This window comes from Raphanus sativus, unplaced genomic scaffold (assembly GCF_000801105.2).
Source record: "Raphanus sativus cultivar WK10039 unplaced genomic scaffold, ASM80110v3 Scaffold0011, whole genome shotgun sequence".
Lineage (NCBI taxonomy): Eukaryota > Viridiplantae > Streptophyta > Magnoliopsida > Brassicales > Brassicaceae > Raphanus > Raphanus sativus.
This window is the reverse complement of record NW_026615337.1, coordinates 40,192-51,777: the sequence shown is the minus strand read 5'-3', so window position 1 is coordinate 51,777 and position 11,586 is coordinate 40,192. Positions and strand designations below refer to the sequence as shown.

The 11,586-nt window shown below is 36.3% G+C and overlaps 2 protein-coding genes across 2 annotated transcripts; one reads left to right on the top strand and one right to left on the bottom strand.

Moving 5' to 3' along the window:
• Positions 1-2,846: 2,846 nt before the first annotated feature.
• Positions 2,847-4,267, top strand: LOC108847045 (polyubiquitin 11). The gene is made up of 2 exons (XM_018620214.2): positions 2,847-3,050; positions 3,378-4,267. The coding sequence occupies exon 2, from the start codon at positions 3,379-3,381 to the stop codon at positions 4,066-4,068; it is 690 nt and encodes a 229-aa protein (XP_018475716.1). The 5' UTR covers positions 2,847-3,050; position 3,378; the 3' UTR covers positions 4,069-4,267.
• A 641-nt stretch (positions 4,268-4,908) lies between these two features.
• On the bottom strand, positions 4,909-10,178 carry LOC130500682 (beta-galactosidase 8-like). The gene is made up of 21 exons (XM_056995621.1): positions 10,069-10,178; positions 9,729-9,825; positions 9,410-9,636; positions 9,238-9,333; positions 9,004-9,116; positions 8,848-8,914; positions 8,623-8,715; positions 8,401-8,544; positions 8,215-8,303; positions 8,036-8,141; positions 7,849-7,936; positions 7,606-7,724; positions 7,356-7,520; positions 7,073-7,275; positions 6,872-6,981; positions 6,675-6,775; positions 6,474-6,587; positions 6,298-6,399; positions 5,986-6,197; positions 5,219-5,558; positions 4,909-5,135 (listed from the first exon to the last, which is right to left on the bottom strand). Exons 3-21 carry the CDS (start codon positions 9,572-9,574, stop codon positions 5,028-5,030), a joined length of 2,535 nt encoding a protein of 844 aa, XP_056851601.1. The 5' UTR covers positions 9,575-9,636; positions 9,729-9,825; positions 10,069-10,178; the 3' UTR covers positions 4,909-5,027.
• Between the last annotated feature and the right edge of the window lie 1,408 nt (positions 10,179-11,586).

Here is an 11,586-nt window from a genome sequence, read left to right as displayed (position 1 = left end):
TTATACATTACATATTATGTTTTGTTTGTCAACATGAGTGGTCTATTTAAGTGTTTAGTCAATTATTGTAGGCACAATATAATTATATATATATATATATATCAATAGTTTTATTTACTTTGATTAATATAAAATGTAAAGTTGGAAATGTTTAACATTCTTGTGTTTTGATTTAATTTGAGATTTTGTAAGTTTTGGTAATTCCAAGAATTTGGTTTAATAACATCACTTTATATTCCTTCATTTTATATTAACAATTATATATTTGCTTATTTGATTAGACAATTGTTTATAAATTAGTATAATCAAAACTGATTAAATATAACAATATTGTAACATCCCGAGTTGTGATATGTGAAAAGGCTTAAGAGAACTGATTTGGCTAACTATGTCACCAAAGTTGATTTACCTTTTCTGTCACACATTCGTTTAGAACTCTAGAGTTTAGCTTGCTTGAGCTGGAGTAGTAGAAGGATGGGTGACCTATCAAGAAGTGATTCGCGATACCGTGTAAATGAGGCCAAAGCACGGGGAAAGGTCGGGTGATGATTGCATGATCAGTAAACAATGATTTCGAGCCTTAGAAAATTAACGACCGAACCGTCGGATGAGATGGAGCCCACAGGCCGAGAGAGCGGGCGTGGGTAGCCCATTAGCCGTGGACGGGTCGGAGCGTTACAAGTGGTATCAGAGCTGGTTAGTCGTCTTAATTCTGACCTGAAAGGCGTCTTGAGACCTATCGTGGAGCGCAACGAGGACGTTGCGTTCTTTGAGAGGGGGTGAATTGTAACATCTCGAGTTGTGATATGTGAAAAGGTTTAAAAGAACTGATTTGGCTATCTATGTCACCAAAGTTGACTTACATTTTCCGTCACACATCCGTTTAGAACTCTAGAGTTTAGCTTGCTTGATCTGGAGTAGTGGAATGATAGGTGACCTATCGGGAAGTGATTCGTGATACCGTGTAAATGAGGCCAAAGCACGGGAAAAGGTTAGTTGGTGATTGCAGGGTCAGTAAACAATGATTTCGAGTCTTGAAAAATTAACGACCGAACCCTCGGATGGGATGGAGTCTACGGACTGAGAGAGCGGACGTGGATGGCCCATTAGCCGTGGACGGGTCAGGGCGTTACAAATATATTTTAAAATAAAAAAATTAGTGTTATTATTCGAAAATAATGTTTTCAAATCAATAAAATTTAAAAATTAATAAATGCAAATATTCAAAATAGTATAATTTTTTTTATTTAATTTTTTTGTCTTTAAACTAATATTACGTTTAATAACAAGTATATATAAAAAATACATGCATATGCAGACAAAACACCTAATAACTTTAAATATATAGCAAGGCTAACTATTATTACTATTTTATGATTTGTTTTTTTCTCTCTTTTTATTATCTTTTCTTATTTATTCAATTTTATTATTATAATATTTACCATAGTATTATTATAGTGTTATCAACTGTAATTCATTTCTGTAAAATCTCTATTTTCTTGTTGTCTTTCATCATACTGCTGTATCTATATACCATCTAGAACTTTTATATATTATATCACTATTTATTAAAAAGATTTTTTAGAATTAATTATTTATTAAACTATGAACCTGATCCTATATTCTTATGTTATTTGTCCACAAATTTTCTGGTCTCTCAATTCAATTTTTTTTTAAAGATGTTTGCATAAGAAAAAGAAAAAGAAAAGGAAAAAGAAAGGATAAAATTTTAAGAAAAAATATGATGTAAGAACAACAAAACGAGACATAGTTACAAGGAGAGTATTGAGAGAAAGTCAAAGAGAGAGAAAATTGTCGCCGGCCGGCTGGGGGCTCCCATAGCCACCGCCGGTCCGGCTCTTCCGTCCTAGAACTTTCTAATCGTGGTAATGGTTGAAAAGAGAGAGATAGATAGCTGTTGTTGTGGTAGAGTTTTTCCGGGAGGAGGAGGCTTGGAGAGCTCCTACCGTCGCCGGTTCATGCATCCGGGGGATGAAGGCTTCGTTAGCTCCGCCTCGCTGGCATCGGTGGTCCTTGATTTTGAAGATGTATGGTAGTTCTTTTGGCTCGGTGGGAGTCGGGATTTTGGTTCGGCGCTTCCGTGAGATGGAGGCGGTGGTTTTAGGATTTTCGTGTGATGAAGGCAGGGGACGGAGGGAGCTCTCGATGTGTGCGAGGATGCTCTCAGACGGTTCTTAGTTGGGTGTATGTGTGGTAGTTTCGGAGCGTCAAAGATTAGGGATAAGACCTCGATCTCTTGAGATCGATCGATGCTTTCCCGGGAAAGAAGAAGCTATGGTGGTGATGTGGTTTACGGCGTATGTGTACGCGCGTAGTGTCACCGGTGAGACGCGGCTCTGCAACGATGTAGTCCTCTCCGGCGGAGACTCTCTCAGCGGTGGCGTTTCAGATCGGTCTTGGGTCGCGTGATGATCTCGAGTTTCGTCTGTCGGTGGAGATGGATGTTATTGGGCCTGGGTCTAATTTTTATTTTCTGTTTCGTTTATCTGGGCCTGCTGTTTGGGCTTTCAGATTTTGTAAGATTGGGTTTCGGCCTGGTATTAATATATTTCAATTTGGGCAAAAAAAAAAATATGATGTAGGCTGCGATAGAGTGGGAGATACGGCTCAATTATTGACATTTTTAGCTTAAACGTCAATTTAAGAAAAAAAGAAAAAAGAAAATTACATCGATCGTTAAATCATAAGGTCGGCTTCTGTTACGGCCGTTAGAAATTGTGGCTTGTGGACGAGTTATAAAGAAACGGCGTTAAAAGAGGTTGCTGTGGGGCACACACGAGTCATGTTTATCATCAACTCGGAAGCAACGAAAATACTTTTCCTTACCTAAACTCTAGCCTAAATCTAAGGCAAGGGGAGGTTGCATGTAAACAACGCTCAATAGTCAATACACGTCTTATACGTGTCGAAGTGTGATTGGTTACTGCTTCACCGCCTTATGTATCGACGTGACCTGACCTCTTCTTCCTTCACAATCCAAAAATCAAATCTTCTCAATTTCTCTCTTAATCGCCGACTTACAATCAAAGGTTAGTTTCTGGGTTCCTTCTTCGATTCGTTCTATCACAATTGATTATATCTCTTCTTTGAATTAGATTCGGTTTATTCGTTCAATTTCGCGGATAGATCTTGATTATTAGGGTTCGTCTTGATCCTGATCTGCGATTAATATTGAAGCGATTTATTTCTTCTATTCCGAACCGTTGATTAGTCTCTTCGTTCGATCGTAATTGAATCCTTTGAATTTGAATTATTCCTAAATTTTGATTATTAGGGTTTGTCTTATTCGTGCCTTGATCTGCGTCGTGATAAAGAGATTATCGAACTTAATTTTCTTAGCTTTGTGTGAATATCAGGATGCAGATCTTCGTTAAGACTCTCACGGGAAAGACCATCACCCTCGAGGTGGAAAGCTCCGACACCATCGACAACGTCAAAGCCAAGATCCAGGACAAGGAAGGTATCCCTCCGGATCAGCAGAGGCTCATCTTCGCCGGCAAGCAGCTCGAAGACGGCAGAACATTGGCCGACTACAACATCCAGAAGGAGTCTACGCTTCATCTCGTTCTCAGGCTTCGTGGTGGTATGCAGATCTTTGTCAAGACTTTGACCGGAAAGACCATTACTTTGGAGGTTGAGGGCTCCGACACCATCGACAACGTCAAGGCCAAGATCCAGGACAAGGAGGGTATCCCTCCGGACCAGCAGAGATTGATATTCGCTGGAAAGCAGCTTGAGGACGGTAGAACATTGGCTGATTATAACATCCAGAAAGAGTCTACGCTTCACTTGGTGTTGCGTCTGCGTGGAGGCATGCAGATCTTTGTGAAGACACTTACCGGCAAGACCATCACACTGGAGGTGGAGAGCTCTGACACCATTGACAATGTCAAGGCCAAGATCCAGGATAAGGAAGGCATTCCTCCGGACCAGCAACGTCTCATCTTCGCTGGAAAGCAGCTCGAGGATGGTCGTACCTTAGCCGACTACAACATCCAGAAAGAGTCGACCCTTCACTTGGTGTTGCGTCTTCGTGGTGGTTTCTAAAACTCTTGTCTTTTGTCCGATCCGAAGTCAAATGTCTCTGTTTACCTTTCTTGTTTCCTTTCAAGACTTGTCATGGTTTGTGTTTGGGGCCTTGCAAAGCCCCAGGATGAATAATTGGTGAACTATGTTTGCGTCCTTACTTCTCTTTCAGTTCCAAGACATCCAATTGCATTTATATATACGTTGTTTCTGTGTTAAATGTTTTGCATTTTGGCTTTTGTTAGTTAGAACCAAACTCTGTCCAGTGACAAGTGGTTTCATAGACCGCTCTATGTTGTAGCTGGCTGGTAGGTTGGTTTGAGACATCTGAAATGTTTCAGGGTTTTCACATTATTTGGGCTTATTTGGTATGTTATCTTCGGTGTAGTTACTAAGAAGTCAGTTCAGGAGGCATTTTGTACTCGGGACAATTTAGGTAGAATGTGGTTGCTCATATTGTGGAGCTTAGGCCTATGAAATAGAAATCTCACAGTCCTGCAGGTACATGAGATGCGTTTTGTCATCACTTAAGAGGTTTGGCTTCTTCCGTTTGAGACACAACTAGGTACTTTGAAAGTAAAGAGCTCATCACATCCTCTGCCTGTCAAAATAAACCCCAACGAACACTAACATTTAGATCAAGATAATGAAACTGACTACGAGATACATTATTGTCAAAACAGATGCCTTGCAGTTGCTTATGTCTTTGATCTTTTATCATCAATGTTTCTGAAGCGTACAATGGGGAACGATTGTGATTTGAGTGATGATCGGATTCGTATCAACAACTTTTTGTGTGTAAAACGTGAAGTGTAGACTGTACCAATAGAGCTAGGGACGACATAGTTTGTAGTAAGTAACTCATGCCAATATATTTCCATTGACAGACTTATATTATATCATCCATTTCATTTCTTTATTTATAATAAGTACATGGTTCATATGATTATAAAATCTGCGGAGGTAAGGGAACATGACACTCATGAACAAGACGCTTCAACAGCTAAGCTCTTGACGAGGTCACGACAAGGGTCTCCGAAGACTCTGGTAGAGACTTCGACTTTGCAACTCCTCGATCCAACACATGCCTGGCCACATTACAAATATAAATAAATATATGAGTGAAAGTCAAGGAGGAAAAAAAAAGGAGAGAAAATACTATATTTAAGACCTTGCGGACGACGGAGAGAGAACGAGGGCTATTGCAACGGCCATGGCTGAAGCTACAACAGGTACCTTTGGGCGTACCAAAGCTTGCAAATTCTATAGAAGTGATCACATGAGTGGAGACAGGACATTTTAGCAAAAGAACCGGACTTGTTTTGTTTAAGATCTTTGAGTCAGAAGTCCACAACCCCACCGGAGCTGGATGAGACTGTGACACCGTCAAACACAGACTGCTTCCTGTTTGTTTTGTAGCGAATGATATCTTTGTCGGATCTCCTCCCATTTCTTCCAACAGAACAAGAGTGTTCCCGCTTGGTTTTATCCACGAGCGAGGCACGTGATACCTGCAAACCAACAAAAGACGATTAGGATTCGGTTTTAAATCCATTTCGATCCGAAAACCGAACCAAATTTTTATCTAGCTATAATCTCTAATTTTAAAAGTGATTTCGATTATGGGAAAATTCGTTTTTTATAATTTACTTTAAAAAAAAATTAAACCAACCCGGTTAATCAATAATTCGAATCGATCTAACAAAAAAATAACTAAAATTATCCGAAATTCCAAATTATCAGAATTTAACTGGAAAACCTAAAACTTCGGTTTAGTATGGCAACTACACTGAAAAACCGAGATAGCTGAAACCAAACCGTAATTTATCTCGGTTCAATTTGGTAGCATTTTCAATAACCGAATTAACCAAAAAAAAAACGAACTAACCAACCCGAATAAAACAGAACTAACGGAATCTGCAAGCCTAGTATACTTACAATGTCTGTGAAGGGTTTCCACAGTTCTTGAGGCATTTGTTGGCACTGTATGATCCTCTGTAGTTACATGAATCTGTGCAACCATCATTTCTTGCAATACTGGTTGGCCAGTACCGACCTATACTCTGTCCGTTCACCCACGCAATGCCTTTTCCTGTACCTGTGAAGTCTATAGCTACTGGATCACTCCCAGAAGGAGCATCAAATGTTGTCTGAGAAACATAACAAGTGATTGTTAGACAGTAACAAGAAAATATGTTTTGTGAAATATATATAATGTTTCTGGTGGTGTATCCAATTATCATGCATCACCTTGTACCAGATCAGTGGCTGCATAGTGGGCAAAGGAGACTTTGAAACCCATTCAGAAGAGTCTCCACTTCCTAAATCTGTGTCTTCCCCTTTGAGTCCAACCTATAAATTAACAACCATTAAGCCGGAGGTAGCACAATACATTCTTGTGGTTTATTCAAATCAATGCAACAGACCTGATAAGTCCACTGCTGTGAAGACAAATCTATTGAGCTACCACTCTTTGCGCTTTTAAGTGACACAGGACCAGTTATTCCTGCTCCAACTAAGTCAAAGAAAGCTCCATAGTTCTGAGGAATAACTTAAGCTAAACTGGTTGAGTTAATTAGGTCTAATAAACATTTTTGTGCACTAATGTTTTGGTGATTAGAACCTACCGCAAGCCCTACGGTCACACTAAGAAGATCAATTGTGTTCTTCCCAGTGACAAGATTGATTGGGATGTCCAAAGAAATTTTCTGTTTGCCATTTCCACTTCCTACAACCAAAATTCAAAGGCATTGTCAAGAAACTCAGTTGCAAAGTTTATTGCAACTGTTTGTGAAAAACTTAAAAGAGTAACATATATACATACCGGTAAGTTTTCCATTTATAAAAGCATACACCACTTGGCCTATGGATTGGATGTGAAGAACTGCTTTAGATCCTTCGTCAAGGAAAGTCTCATCTCCTTTTATGTCCACCCTGTTTTAGATTGAAAGACATGGTAAAACTTAATCAATAATGTTTTGTAAGAAGAGATTTACTGAAAAAAATGACTCAGGCCTACTCTTACCTTAGGGAGTACCACAAGTAGTCACTTTTATCAGCTGTTGTGTTAATCTGCTCTAACAATCCAGGTTTCAAGAATGCATCAGCTTTTGAGATTCCAATAGGTTCTTTGATGTAGCTCCATTGTGAGCCTAACTCCTCAGACGAATCAGCATTAGGCTTTATTGCTTGACGAGCAAACGTGGTAGACTCAGTTGCAGCATTTATCTAAACAATTCAAGACTGGTATCAGTTGTTGCCATCTGGTAACATAATAAGTGGTGATGATGTCAACAATATGAGCATACTTTTGCTGTGTTGAAAGCTACGTTTTTGCAATCCGGCAAGATGCTTATGGACCATGCAGGCAAGTGATATGAGTTCCCATTGAAAGTCACAGTTGCATCAGATTCCGTGCCAATGTTTGCAAGAAAAGCAGCGCATGATCCAGATGATGTTTTATACACAGATGCCTGTGTTATATATGTAGTACACACGTGAACAACCAAAAAAATATGTTTTAAAACAAAAGAGGGGAGTGACATTTATTGGTATTACCACCAAATTTGAACCTAAAGAAGTAACTGTTGGATCTGTGGCTAACAAGGCGTCTTCACAAAGCTTGATAGCCTTGTGTAGATCTCGTAAGTGTCCCCATTTAGGTTGTCTAACAAGTCCTGCCAACAAAACAAATCAACATGTATATAATCTATCATACTCATCTATTGGAGCATCATAGTCATAACAAAGACTATATATATATATATATATATATATATATTTGTGGTAAGAATTCTGTACCATACTCATCTATTGGAGCATCATAGTCATAGCTAGTAGAAATTAGAGGTCCTCCACTTGTTCTTTCAAAGTTTGTTCCACCATGATACTGAAACAAGACAAGGCTCTTTCAGATTAATAACATCGACAAAACTTGAAACTTAATAGAGGAAAACAATCTGGCTTCACTTCCTGTGTGTTTTATTACCATGTAGTAGTTCTGGAAAGTTCCACTTCGTTGGTAAAATATTGCAACTGCAAATGCAAGATCTTCGACTGGTCTATAAGGTGTAGGATCTCCAAAACCAAGGAACCTGGTCGTTCGACATACAAGAAAGTGAGTTGGAGAAGAACATAATGGTAAAGTAAGAGAACAGAGATATTCACCATCCACTCCAGTTCTCGGTCCACATCTTTGGTTTATTGTTTGAGTTAGGAGTAAACTGGTCGCAGTAGAAACCATTGCATGTGTTGATCTACCAAGAAAACAAAAGAAAGAATATCTCTCAATCAAACTTGCTTACTATACATTGAAATCAAGACTCTTAAGCAATGGAATATTCAGAAACTGACAATGGGATCAGGAGCATCTCCTTGTTGGCACATGTTCCAGGGTACTCCAGTATCTAATGAAAGAGCCATAGAAGCAGACCACTTCATATAACTTTTGCCAGCAGCACCATAAGATGAATCAACATTTCCATACTCATTCTCAATCTGACATCCAAGTCATGAAAATGAGAAAATGTTACAATGAGTAATCAGAATTTTTTTTCAACATGAAAAAAAAAATACCTGGGAGAGAATGATTGGACCTCCTTGTGATGCGTATAGCTTTTCTTGCTTCATCAGATCAACAATCTTGGCAGTGAATCGCTGCATTTCTGCCTGCAACACACAAGTGTATAAATTTATTTATGTCATTAACTACTAGAAGTTATACATTTGCTGACATAATAAATAACCACATGAAAAAGAAAAGAAAAGGAACACATCAGTGAGTCACCTAACCATATATACCTTAAATGGCTCGTTATCAGTTCGAAACTTAATCCCAGGAATGAAATGTAGCCATACTGGGAAACCTCTGTTCCACAAAATCCGACCATTTTTAGAATTAATAAAAAGAAACAGAATTTACCCCCCAAAAACACACACAATATTACTGACTGTTACCCGTAATTCCATTCTGCGCAAGCGTAGGGACCAATTCTTAGATGAACATAGAGACCAGCCTTGGCCACAAGCTTTACAAATTTGACTAAATCGTATCTTCCTTCAAAATTATACTGCAAAGAAAAAAAATAAAGAAGAAACAGAGATATTATTATTATGATTTTTTTTGGGCCATCAGTAATAATAAATTAAACAAAAACTAGAATCAAGCACATAACCCAAAATGGAAAGGACCTTGTTTTTCTCAGGCTCGTGACCGTTCCAGAAAACGTAAGTCTCTATAACGTCCAAGCCACCGTCCTTGGATTTTTGTATAAGGTCTGGCCACATCTATACAACAAAGCCACCGTTCTTTTGTTATCCACCCTGTCACATATACATAACCGTATGTATAGAGTAGACTTACCTCTGGAGTACTTCTTGGATAGTGAATGGAACCAGAGATCAGAATCTTCCGTTTCCCGTCGATCACAAGAGCACGGTGGTCATATGTTACATTGGCCGCAGTAGCCGCCACCACTATCTGAAGAAGAAGAAAAGAAACAATCTCTATTTTCCTTCCTCTTACCATTTTTCTTTTGCTTTTTTGCTTCAGCTTCTGAGTCACCTCTTTCTTCCGATGATAATAATCATCTATACAGGTTTATACATATATATATATTCAGAAAACGGTTAGAAGATAGATAGACATTGGGTTGCTTTATGGATAATAATGTGATTGTTACCGCATTGTTTGCTTCTTCCCAGGGTTAAAAATGGCGTTACGCAGATGATTGATAATCTAATGCGTATACGTTTTATCAGATCTTCTTCCCTGATTTTCTATAAGAATAGTGGCGGGCGGAAGATTAAAAAGATTAGTGTTTAATTAATGGTTTAATCAAAGATCATTTGCGCAGTGATGAAGACGCGCGTATAGTAAACGAGACAAGAAGCAAGTTAGAACTATTATAAAGGCCATGTCCCGAGAGAAAGATGAGGTTGGGTGATTATCTAGTGCTTCTCAGAGTTATATGCTACAGTGGACCCGTGATTTATTAGTTTTGTTTGACAAAGAGACAGTACCTGTGGTGGTTAGTGGTCGAGAAAGCTACCGGATATTGATGAGACGAAGAAAACGGCAACTGTGACTTGCGAGACTCTGCCGTTTGGGTTTTTTACTAAGATGTTCTTCAAAGTAATTTGAAATTTGATTCTTAAACCCATAGTTCTTATAAAATAAACATTTACAATATATACCATTGGTTTTTTCAAACAAATAGGTAATAAACAGATTTTATAAAATAACAAAATGTTTATTATATCATGCAATACTATATATTATTTAAGTAGTGATTTTTGCTTCTGAATTTTCATGTTAAAAGTTAGAATGTTTAAAATCATAGCTACATTTAATAAACAATTATGTTGATTTTTATTATAAAATATTTGAAGTTACTTTTTGATAATAACTCTCACTTTAATTTCAGAATGATTAAAATCTTTGTTATTTTATTAAATAATTAAATTTATTTTATATTTTTTAATTATTAAACTTTGTCAAATATTTTTCATCAAAAACTGCTCTTAGTAAATACATATTTTATGTCTAGCTTATCAAATTTCATAATAATTTAATTATTATGAAATCAATACATCTAATTAATTATAATTTTGTATTTCTATAAATAATTAGTTATATAAATTTATGTAAGTAACAAAAATTAAGTTCTATATAACTGAAAAAGAATATTTAGTTATCTTGATAATTATCATTATTCAAAATAGTATGGATTGTGTTGTTATCCAAAAACTATTTTTAAATCATAAATTTACAAATTTAAGATCATAAATTTACAAATTTAAGAAATTGAGATCAAATTTATCTGGTTAAAAGAAAGAAAATAAAATTTCGGATTTCTACAAAATAATATGTTGTAAAAATATTTATAGGTTATGAAAAAAAACTTTCATGTATAAATAATTTGAAATTTAATTTATTATAAAACTTTTACATGCATAAAATAACTTGTTTTAATGGTTTTTGAGCAAAGAATAGATATACAACCATATATTTGCAAATGATTAGGTGCGTGCATGCGAACATATTACATAGTATATAAAATACGAACATTCAATCAACAAATATATAAGCAAATAATTTTGTAATATTTTCAGGTTTAATAAAGCAATAGATTTACCAACCATTATCTCTTTTTTGATCAAAAGATTCATCATATTAAATCTTAGTCTATAAAAAAAGTTATTTAAACTAAATCAAAACTAAATTATCTATTTTACTGTTATTTGAATAGTGATTTATTTGGCTTAACTGTCATGTTCTCTATGATTTTAGGTTATTTTTAATTTTTCATTATTGATTTTTCATTTATTTATCATGTTTTTAGTTTATAATATTTTAGTTAAATAGACATATTTTGGTTATTGTAAATTTTTATTAATAGGTGTCACTGTATATTCTGATGAAGAAAAAATTTATATAAAATGCAATTAAACTAATGTTTGTACTATTACTTGAATAGTGATTTGGCTTCTACATAATTTTAAATCATTTTTTATTTGTCATATAATTTTTTTATTTAT